The sequence below is a fragment of the Ostrinia furnacalis genome, unplaced genomic scaffold (assembly GCF_004193835.3).
Source record: "Ostrinia furnacalis isolate ACB-3 unplaced genomic scaffold, ASM419383v2 OfSCF2395, whole genome shotgun sequence".
NCBI classification, from domain to species: Eukaryota; Metazoa; Arthropoda; class Insecta; order Lepidoptera; family Crambidae; genus Ostrinia; species Ostrinia furnacalis.
In genome coordinates, this window is record NW_021132634.1 from 448,525 (window position 1) to 460,415 (window position 11,891).

The 11,891-nt window shown below is 39.5% G+C and overlaps 1 protein-coding gene across 14 annotated transcripts in view; it reads left to right on the plus strand.

The window, feature by feature from the left end:
* The window catches only part of Cdep (Chondrocyte-derived ezrin-like domain containing protein), a 73,137-nt gene that overhangs the window by 28,452 nt on the left and 32,794 nt on the right, over positions 1-11,891 (plus strand). For 9 of the 14 annotated variants that reach the window (XR_003656100.1, XR_003656099.1, XM_028308183.1 and 6 more), the window contains 10 exons: positions 1,016-1,139; positions 1,424-1,488; positions 2,664-2,842; positions 3,407-3,567; positions 3,909-3,983; positions 6,467-6,585; positions 7,596-7,771; positions 8,208-8,234; positions 11,395-11,481; positions 11,690-11,792. Coding sequence is in view for 10 of the 14 variants with exons in the window: in XM_028308183.1 (XP_028163984.1) it covers positions 1,016-1,139; positions 1,424-1,488; positions 2,664-2,842; positions 3,407-3,567; positions 3,909-3,983; positions 6,467-6,585; positions 7,596-7,771; positions 8,208-8,234; positions 11,395-11,481; positions 11,690-11,792 (1,116 nt within the window). In the remaining 4 variants the exon portion in view is untranslated. The remainder of the gene's footprint in view (positions 1-1,015; positions 1,140-1,423; positions 1,489-2,663; positions 2,843-3,406; positions 3,568-3,908; positions 3,984-6,466; positions 6,586-7,595; positions 7,772-8,207; positions 8,235-11,394; positions 11,482-11,689; positions 11,793-11,891) is intronic. The other 5 variants (XR_003656102.1, XR_003656101.1, XM_028308188.1 and 2 more) reach the window with 3 other exon arrangements.

Sequence of the window (11,891 nt, forward strand, 5' to 3'; positions counted from 1 at the left end):
TGTAAGTGCCCGCATAACTGGCTTGTGAACGATTGTTTTGGGGTGTTAGGCTGGGATATTGTTTCTGTTGTTTGCCGTTTCAAATTATTCGATGTAGTGAAATAGTGACACATTACAAAGTAAACATTATCATCTCAAATAAGCTTATTCGTCTTGTCACAAATAATAAATAAATAGCTAACTAGAAGGAAAGAAAATTCTTTTATTTGACGCTTTTATTTTTACACAAGAAGCCAAAACAAAAGGCAAGATTAGAATTACACAATCAAAAGTAAATCCAATTTGTTGAGAAACTTAACAATCTATTTAGTTCAAATTAATATGGTTTTCAAAATTACTACTTATTTCCGCATACCGTTTCCACTTTACCGATCAACCTCTATCACTTTGTAATCCGTACTGAAATAACTGAGTGCGGTGACTTCGTCCCGGAGGACTATCCGGACTACACCTAGCTGAGCTGATACAAGTTGTTCCCGTCTAACATTTTCCCGTTGTAGTTGCTACAAAAGGAAAAAAAAAAAGATTTTTACTTGACTCAATACTCAATTTCTTTACCTAGTTAGCGCATTCACATTAGGTCTTAAAATTCGGGCAGTTATAAAAATGTACCCAGTTAGGGCACAGCAAGTTTTGGAAGGAAGCAACACTTTACCCATCAATCTTTATCACTAAACTGTTGCCTGGTGGTTTCATATTTTAAAGTTTAGCGAGGTGACTACTATTTCCCGCGTAGTTTCCACTTTACCTGTCAATCTTTACTAAGCCTAGGCGCAGACCACTGATTTTATGCAGAATGGAGATGTATGAAAGTGCGCACATTACACCGATTTGGTATCGGCCGATTCTTCATACAAATTAAAATCGGGCCCAACTATCGGCCAACTAAAAGTACAGGTAGTCTGCGCCTAGGCTAAGCCTTTGTTCAAGTGGCAGAATTGATGCCGCCACATTTTGAACTTTAGTGCGATAAAATAAGATTCAAAATAACAATCATCCCACCGTTATCCGGCAGCGGAGTGCGGCGACTTCGTCCCGGAGGACTACCCGGACCACACGTACCTGAGCGGGTACAAGTTCTTCCCCGGGCAGGACTCGGAGTCCGAGCGCCGGATAATGGAGAACCACAAGAAACACACGTGAGTAATAAAATAATTATTATTTCAAATTCAAATCCAAATATTTTATTCAGTACATATTACATGTCCCAATAAGCTTGCCCTACCACCACTTCGCGACAACATAATATGGGCTGGTGCTGAGAAGAAGTGGCGGAAGAAACTCAGTCATTTTTATCAGGCCAGTCCTTTAGAGGCTTTTTTCAAACAGCTTTTAAAGTTGCATATAAATAATTTGAATTTTAAAGAATGCTGGGTAAATTACTGTACTCATTGACTTATTTGTTTTTTTTTTTGTTGTACAGGGGTCAAAGTCCAGCGGAAGCGGACTTGAATTTGTTGGAGACAGCACGAAGATGCGAGTTATATGGTATGTAAACAATATGCATGGTGTTCGTGAATAAGCAAAATACAGTAGTACCTAATCTTTTAATTTGTCAACCTGTTTAAATGCGGAAGAGTTTCTGCGCGTTGGAGAACTGGTGACCCTTTTTAGAGAATATCCCAAAAATAGCTTACCCTACTTCAATTTGGGACAATCGACATCGGCTTTTGCTCAGATAAAGATAAAAAGAAACTCGGTCACTTTAGTCGTGTTAGTTACTCCACTTATAACTCAAGAACGGCTGAACTGATTTAGCTGAAAATTGTCAGGGAGGTAGTTTAGAGCCAGGAGAAGGACATAGGATACTTTTTATCCCGTTCGAAATAAAAAAAAGTCTGCTTATTTATTGCCATTAAGGCGGAACAAAGTTCGCCGGGTCAGCTAGTCTACAATATATGCAATAAGCGCGAGCTACCAGCGAGTCACTACTAGGCATGGAAATGATTGCTATTTTTCATTCATTTTCATTATATGAAATGATGATTCTTTTTCATATGATTTCACATGCGAAATTTCACAGGCAATGATTTTTATTCGCAGTGTTATAATGTAGCTCTTTCATATAATGTGCTATTTATAATTAAGTATGAATTATGATGAACGATTGCTAATTAGCTAAAATATGAAACGTAACAATATCTGTTTCATTTTATGTCACACAACAAAAAACCATTGCAAAAAACAAACAGTTTCACAGAACAGTATGTATGCAATAATCAATAACCGCGCGACTAGTGAAAAATCATTAATTTCATCTGTCTGCTATCTAATGAAATCATACGAACCACGACAAGGAAATCTAAACCTTATACCTTTGAGTTTAAAGTTCATATTTAAAATGCCCAGTTTCGTCCGTCATCACATCTCTTGTCCTTTTCTAACACGCACATGATCAAATCATTCCTTCTTACTCGCTCGGTCGCTTCGCAGAGCTGCGCTCACGGACTTCGCTCGAATGAATGAATGAAATTCATGTGATTCGTGATTTCATTGACTGTGAAATTATAGCAGTCTATGTGAAGTAAAATAGCAGGTGTGATTAATGAAATTCATTTCACATGATTTTTCACCTGCTAATTCATGAAATGTTCCATGCCTAGTCACTACTAATTTTTATTGTTTTTAATGTTTGTATATCATTCTGATATTTACTTATGCAGGCGTCAAAATGCACCCGGCCAAAGACCACGACAACGTGCCCTTGAACCTGGCTGTCGCGCATATGGGCATCGTGGTGTTCCAGAACTTCACGAAAATCAACACCTTCAGCTGGGCCAAGATCAGGAAGATATCCTTCAAGAGGAAAAAGTTCCTCATCAAGTTGCATCCGGAGGGATATGTGAGTAGACTTTGGTGTCTAGAATAACAATACATGATTAATGCGCATTCTCATAGGAATTGGAAGACATCATGTCAAATTTTCTCAATAGATTTTGAACCATCAGCTCGGATACACTACTTGCGAAGTTGATCAACCTTGACCGAATACGATTGTGTAGAAACCAGAATAGTGTATTGGGAATTTATAGATACGCGCTTCGAACCTCGGCTAACTTTCTCGTAGGTTACCTCGAAGTGAGTAATGTATTGTTCTAATCCAGGGGTGGCCAACCGGTCTATCGCGATTATTAGTCCAGTCGATCGTGGCAAGGCAAAAAATACTAGGTACATGATTGAGTACTAAACTATGGTGTTTCTTTTAAGAATTCAAGAAGTATGTAGTGGTAGATAGCCCAGGGTTTCGTTAGTAAACAGTAGATCTTATGTCTAATCAAGTTGGCCACCCCTGTCTAATCCATCGGAGATTAGAATTGCATTTTACTTTTCGACCCTGGACCAAAATTATTTATATGAACTCCAATAGGTAGACTTGAAAATTCACTCCATTTATTTTATTTTCTAGGGAGCGTACAGAGACGTGGTGGAATTCTTCTTCGAAGGTCGCAACGAATGCAAGAACTTCTGGAAGAAATGCGTCGAGAACCACGGTTTCTTCCGGTGTACCAGCGTGCCCCGCCTGCCGAGGCATAAAACCAGGGTCATATCTAGGGGATCCTCATTTAGGTATGCTGTGCAGAACAAACCGAATTTATTTATTTACATTCTTGGAGAAACGACAGTGTATATTAGTAGCGCGATGTTCTACATTAGCCTTTGAATTACACCATAATTTGGTAGAATGGTTTATTTTTGCTATTAAAATATATTCAGTTGACAGGACAACCTTTTACCATTTTAGAATAGTAAAATAATAAGGGCCTTATTACAAACAGTTAAACGCGCATTGACCACTTGTTTTATTAATTGACATTTAATATGGAAATGTCGTTTGAACACAATAAGTGATCAATACGCATTCAACTTTTTTGTGTAATAAGGCCCTAACTGGTTAACATTTTGTACAGGTATAGCGGCAAAACGCAGAAACAAATCGTAGAGTTCGTGCGAGACAACTACGTGAAACGGCAAACATTCCAAAGGTACGTCACGCACGCCCCACGCATAGCCCCACGTTGCATGACAGACAGCTTACGTAGCGATATAGCCCTCATTATCATAGTGTAGATAGCCGCTTGTAGACGTATTGTAGACCTCTGTGTAGCTGAAATGTGACATAAATGTGATATAGGAATGTAGACACTGGGTAATCAAGTCTGATGCTTTAAATGTGTATGTAATAAGTACGCTGTTAAGAAAGACAGAATTACCCAGTCTAACCGATTGGGACCGTCAAAGGCACCCTAGCAGTTTTTCGCTAAACTGCAATGATGATACCTGTCAAAATTTAGCTCCGAAAACGTTGAGTTATCGGACATAAAAAAAAATCTGTTCGAATATTAACACAAACATTCAGTTTTTTTAGAAAATTATTTTATTTAAACAGACAAGAAATATCCTGATCTGTCCACACATCCATTGTCCGCAAGTTATCGTGAACACACGTAGTCCTAAGTCAGTGAAGGGATATTTATATTTTGCGAAACATAGGATGTCTGTAAAAGTATGGTGAGTGGTTAGCATGGGCTGGGGACACTAGCTTTTGGTTTTGTCTCGTGGGCGTTTGTGTGGGAGTAACCGTTACGCGACGCCGGCCAACTCTTGCATGATGTAACGTAAAAAGTCCCTAAAAACGACTAATCTCAACTGGTTAGTGAGGCTTCGAATAGTTTGTATATCGATGGTGACTAGCATTCTCGAGCATGCGCTGTATCCGTTGAGACTTCGCTTCTTCCAAGTTACCACGGTCGTGGCGGCGGCTGTGACAATCGGTCGGAGGATGGTGTGCTCGGTCAATTTTAGGGATTTTTTTAACTCTGGGTCTGCGCTCCACTGTTATCCGTTACCGACATTAACTTCTACCTATCTAGCGATTGTATCGCGCTTGTCGAAGCAACGAGTTTCACATAGCTCTCCGTCACTTTTTTATAGATTCACAAGCACTTTTGAAACCACCTATGTGTGTATAGACTCCGGTGATATTTTAATAAAAAAGTTTTTTTTTGTAAAATAAATGTAACCCTTCCTGCACTGCACATTGTGTCGAGTTGTCTGAATGCCCCATTAGATTTTTGTCTACTCTCAATTTGTAAAAATGTGCACACGATGTGGGCTCGATTTTGTTTATTTCAGAAGTTAAAGTTGCGTGTATGTAACGTGAACGTTATGTAAACGTGACGAAGTTTAACATTCGAAATGTAGTAATTTATTTTTTATTTTGGGTTTTATTGCGACGACTCAATGTCACAGTCGACGTGTCACCTTCGTTTGATTATGTTATCAGACAATAACTACGTCAGTTACTTGTGGCTTAGCTGGTGGTTTGTTTATAGGCCACGAACACCATAGATACAAGAATTTTGAATGATTTAAAATATAAAGAGTATGGCCCAAGACCTGTTGATTATTGGGAAATGAAATTGAATAGCGCAGGCCCGGTTGGTTTTCTTTCTGATAACCCACCAAAGTATGTAATACTTTATTTTGATCTAAGGGATAGCACAAGCACATCCATTAGACAGTAAAAACGCTGCTTCGGGTTTCAATGGCAGAAAATAAAATTGGTCGAAGCGCAGGATCTATTGTCTTTTTGTATTAATTCAAAAAGTATCGAACGGAGTGCAGGCCCGAGCAATGTCTGGTCAAACATCACAACCTATTTATGTTAGTGCGCAGGCCCGAAACATTTTCTTCTTGGGGTATCAAATGTCAGAGCGCTCTTTTGAATGCTGAGTGTAAATTAATATTGTATTGTATATTTCCTTTTCACCGGAAGGCACTCTAATTTCATGCGCAATTTAAATATTATAAAGGTATCGCGAAACCTTTCGCTCTTATAAATACGTGAATAAATAAATTCGTCATATTTAAAACAATAACGTAAAACGGATTTACACTCGGCGTTTTGAATAGCGCCTCAGGGAGAGGCATTTACAGATAGACGTCAACTTTATACTGTTGTGACTTTTTCAATGCATCCTACATACTTATTTATCATCCCATTGAATTCATAATGTAAGTTGGCCTGTACCGAAGTTCCTGTATAACAGAAATCAAGAATCGCTTTTGGATTGGAATTGTGGACGACAACACAGTCATAAGTGGGATGCAAAGGAAAGGTTCACGCGATCGGACGGATTACTAGCAAAAGTCCAACACATGTGCATATCGCTAAATGCGCACTTTTCTCAATAATTTAGAGGCTGAAGTGTATGTATTATAATAATATAGAAAAATGCGCATTTTGCGAAGTGCATATTCTGCGTCAGACCCGGCCAAACATGCATAAAAGGGCCAATGGTCATACTCATAAAGTCTACCCATAATGCAGGTGTGACTTGTCCTAGAAATCCGATCGGGCGTCTAGAACGTTGCGTTTACCCGTCCGGGAGTTAGTATAGTCGGGCTTGCTCACGGTTAGGCTAACCAAAAGCTGGTGTCACCATCCTCTGCCCGATGTCGGCAGGGCGGGGTCGTTCCGCGCGTCGCGCTCGGCGGGCGGCTCGCGCGCGTCCGTGGCGCCGCCGCCGCTGAACACCAGCGTGTCGGCGCACCCGCTGCTGCCGCTGCCGCCGGGCTCCGACGGTACGTACCGCTGGCTAGCTTGTGCTGTGGGGTTTGACGCAGTTCGTCCTATGAACATTCGCGGTTCCATAAAAGATACCTTTAGTCCCCCATCCAGATACATTTACGCCCGTTTCCTATATTCAATCCTTGTCCAAATCCGGATCACAACTGTCAAATTGAATTCAGTTTTAGATTATACTAGCTGACCCGGCGAACTTTGTTCCGCCTTAATGGCACTAAAAAAGCAGATTTTTTTTAAAAAAGTATCCTATGTCCTTCTCCTGACTCTAAACTACATCCCTGACAATTTTCAGCTAAATCGGTTCAGCCGTTCTTGAGTTATAAGTGGAGTAACTAACACGACTTTCTTTTATATATATAGATTTCCAAAATGTTCGATGCATTTACACTTTAAAATTGTTTAAATAGTCTTATAAACAATATAAAAATGTAAAAATATCAAAAACCGCAGATATTTTGGCCAAAAACATATTAAAATTTGACAGTTGACAATCCAAATCCGTCCAATTTGGATTAGGATTGAATATAGAAAATCCAGCATTAGTTGTTACATTTTTGACCTGCAAATTGAACTGTTGTAAGGTTATGATGACTAAAGTGGTCCCCCACTCTCAGATAAATGTAGTTGTAATTGTAACATTTTGACTTACCTGTTGACCATTTGCGAATGAGACCGAATGGTAATCGGACCACTTGCATCTGCGCGGACAAATTAATACGAATGGAACGAATTGCGTCAAACCCGTGCTTTTATAAGATCCCAATTGAATTTTGATTTTTGCAACAAAGCTTAGGTTAGTAGAGGCTGTCCGAGTCAAAGCAAATTACAGATTTTTGTCTTGTGAAAGTACGCACATTACACTGATTTTGGTATCGGCCGGTTCCCCATACAAATTAGAAGCCGACCAAACTATCAGCCGATAGAAGTCTGTAGTCTGCGGGGAATTAACCATCAATTGATTGGCGTCCCTACGCTTCAAAATGGTAACTTAAAATCGTTTGTCCAGCGATTTCCCTGGAGTGGGACAAGCAGCCTCACTACCTGGAGGCCTCTCTGATGATGAAGGGATACAGCGCGGAGGAAGCGCGCGCGGCGGCGGAGAGGGCGGCCCAGCGACGCACCTCGGAGGGCGCGACTCGCCCGCCTCTCGCAGCTACCGCCTATGCCACCACGAGGGACAAGGTATGTGTATGCTTATTTTTAACGCTATCACTTAACGGTCGATAGCGGACTAGAGCAAAATCTATTAGTAAGATGTCTGTGATAACTTATTTACTGTGTAATATTAGTTTGATCTAGCTACATAGTATTTAATGTTAGTAATGTGAAAATATGTGTTCTCAAAATTAGCATTATTTTTATGTTTGTATGAGTATGTAATACCACCTAAATGTACTCTTTAGTATGAGTCAAATATAATATGTCTTCATAATATTATGATTATCATTTGTGATAAAAGAAAAATACGGAAACAGACTGTACCTATATCTTTAGTCTGATAAATTGTAGAGAGCTCACACTATGTAGACCTACATAATGACTCTTCACTCTAGCCAAAGCTTAGCAATTTATTTCCAAGCACTTGACAATAGCATCTGTTTTTATTTGTTTCTTTCAGCTGTCAAAGCTGTACTGCAGCCAAATCGTAAGGCGCCGAATATATTGTCTTTTTTCTCTCGTCTCTAAACTCCATCGGTGCTCATTTCTGTCCTAACAATCTTTCCCTTATTTAATGTTGCCCAATCAAAAGTGTAACGTATGTCCTTACAGAAAATAGTGACGAAAGTTTGTCATAGACCAATTTAAAGGTGATGGTTCCGCTACCTGACGAGCAAATATTGATTGAAAAGATTAATTATGAAAAAAAAAGAATGTATTCATGGGACCGATAGAAATTAGTTGCTCGTTGGCGTTGCATATTTTCTTTCATTTTTTGTAAGGACACACTGAGCTTAGAAAATATACAGTCGTGGTCAACTAATTAGGGACGTTATATGACTAAAACACAAGACCGTCTCTCCAGTCCCAAAAAAAAAATCTTCACGAGGCTTTGTAGCTTGTGATTATTAATAACAAGTAATTTGGCTAGTAATCTAAATATTTAAAGGCCAGAAAAGAAACTAGCTAGTTGCTATCGATATTTTTAAAATAAATAAATCATTGCCACCTACACATTTATTGACATAGGGATGGACAACTAATTAGGGACACGTAACACTTTCACTGTAAATGTAAATAAATTGGAAATTATTTAAGTGTTTATTACATAAAAAGTTTTCATTAATAAATATAGAATACAAAACAAAATCATCAAACGTATTTTTATAACCAATATGGTTGGTTTTGTTGGTTATAACCATTTGACATCGGCGCGGCATGGATGCAATCAAATCATTACAGGTTTCTAAAGAAATATTATTCCAAATACCATTAAATGCCACGAAATGCTGATTTTTAGTGCCAGTACGTTGAGCTGCAACTTTTTCCTTCGTTTCATACCATAAGCTCTATAGGGCTTAAGTCTGAGTTGTTTTCGGGCCAATCTAGTACCGTCACTGACTGTTGCGCTAGGAATTATTAAACAGAGTACGCGGTATGTTTTGGGTCGTTATCGTGTTGAAATGTTCATGAGACTGGTAAGAATCCTTCAGCATACGATAGCATCGTTTTCTCCAATATTTATTTGTATTGGAATTGCTCAAGTTTAACTTCAGTTCTTTTTATAGGTTACACTCTATGTCCAGAAAAACAGTCCCAGATTTTTATTTTGCCACCTGTATGTTTCACCTGCTTCTTCGTTTACTTTGGTATCATTTCGGACTTTACAGGTCGTCGCACGTATTATCTGTCATCGGATGAAATAAGATTTATCTTGATTTCATCAGAAAACAGCACATTTATCCATTGAGCAAAAGCCTAATGCCTATCTTTCTTGCAAACGCCAATCTTGCTTCTTTGTGTTCCATCTTTAGTAGTGGAACTTTTCGAGGAACTCTTCCTACAAGCTTTGCCTCCACCAGTCGCCTTCCGACGGTCCTCGCAGATACTCCAGCAGTCGGTTCTGGTCCAAAAATCTCGCTCTTGATCAGAACGAAACCCTTAAAGGGGTCTCTCTTTGCGAGAGTGACCATTCTGCGATCCATCTTGTGGGGTTGTTTTTATTGGCCTCTTCCTTCTAGGCATACTTTCTGTGGTTTCATGATTTTGAAATAAGCCACTGCATCGTAGATTCATGTTTTTGGAACATTTCAGATGATCTGCAATTTACCGGTATGGCCATCCACACTGATAAAGATTGTTTATAACTTAGCGCATTGTTGCTTTTCTTTCAGTCCATTACCTTTAATAATTTGATGAGTTTTTAACTCGCAAGATAAGAATATCGCTTTTCAAATTGACGCCGAAATTACAAATGAACAGAATAAAAGTTATTACTTTTTATTTTTTTAATTTAGAAGGAAAAACTTAACCGTCCCTAATTAGGTGGCCAGACCGTCCGTACCATAATTACCGATTCATGTGATTTGATTAAGATTTTTTATTAAGTTAGTAAGTTTTTTTGTTGTTATTGTGTACTGTTAAATAGAGTACTTGATAGTGAATATGTTTACAAAGTAACAGCCAGTAATATTGAATGAAGCTCACAATAATAGGATATGAACACTTAGTATTGCTTAGTATTCTATCTGTCCCTAATTAGTTGACCACGACTGTATTTGATTACTGATGATACCAAAATATTGTCAACAGGTATTGGTAACTACTTCAAAATATTTGATTGTGCAACATTTTTCGGGTGAAACACGGTTCATGGGGCCATTAACGATCACGTCCATGGAAACACTTTTCTAAAATTTTATTCCACAAGTGATGAAAATGCCACATTAAATTTTCTAATACATTACTTATTTTTTCTATCTATTGAGGTGCCAATGACGATTCATATCGTAGACATAGAGACAAGATTCTATTTTATTGGTTGGTGTTGGTTTTGCCGCGCATTTAAAATAGTTATAATTATTTAGTGCCAATTAAGCGCTCATTATTTTGGGTAGTCTTATTTTCGTAGTTTCACGCTAGGTGTTAAAGGTGCTCCTTCATCGAGTGTGTTCGAGTGTAATGTAAGATTGGATTTTCATTACATCCTAAAGTCGATCGTACATTGTTACATTAGTCGTGTAAGGCGCACACCGTTGATTTTTCGTCGGCCGATAGTTTAGTCGGGCAGTTGATCAGTATGGGCATTAATGGGAGTGCGCACACTATGCAGATTCGATTTGGCCGATAGGCTAGTTTCCAAAAAAAATTTTTTTAGTCCGTCATGTTTAATTTAAAAAAATATTGGACACATATATTTTTATTTGTCAATCTAACAAATAATTACATAGTTATGGTGCGTTGCAGTTCCGCACGACGTCACAACGTGCGGCACTTTTATGCACGCATTGACGTCACGGGCCTCTACTTATGAACTTTGGCGCGCTTTATCTCTTTAAATTTTCATTAGTTTGAAAAAGTGAAAAATACGTGTAGAGTATTTTTTGATAAGTTAACTGACGGACTAATTAAAACTCTTGCTTTTTGACCCAGGAAACATCCCTATTCTTCATACAATTCAAAATCGGGCACAACTATCGGCCAACTAAAAATCAACAGTGTGCGCCTACTCTTAAGCGACAACAAATGAGCATCGTCATTAGCACCTCTGTATAAATGTTGTACGAGCACATCACCGCACGTGACGCGCACCGCCCTCTGTGTCGCCATGGCAACCGCCGCAGTGACTGACGCGTGACCTTCCGCAGGGTGCTCCCGAGCTGGTGACCCGTGTCGAGGTCAACCATCGTCCTACGGCGGATTCGCCTCCGCCTCATCAGATGACGACACCATCGGTGAGTTATAATATTGCAATTTAAATGTGAAAAATTATAACCTCATAAATCTGTCATAGCGGATAGTCATGCGTAATTTTTATATAAAAATAAAAAGGCGTTGTGCAAAAACGACGAAAAGCTTATCAGTTTGTTTTAAGAGCTTTTTATAACGATTTGAAATCAATGAATTCAGTTACATGAAACGGTCGTTTTTAAATCATTCCAGGGTTCTCCGGAGAATACATGGAACCTGCGGAGTTCGGTCGCGAGTGGCCGCGCGCGCGCGCCCACTCCGCCGCCGCGTGCCCCGCGCCCCCGCCCGCCGCCAGGTCAGAGCCCCACAGCCTCTCCCTGCCGCGCGCGCCCTGCCGCGCCCGCTGCCACGCGCCCTGCCGCGCCCGCCGCGCCCTCTAGCGCCTACCCCGACT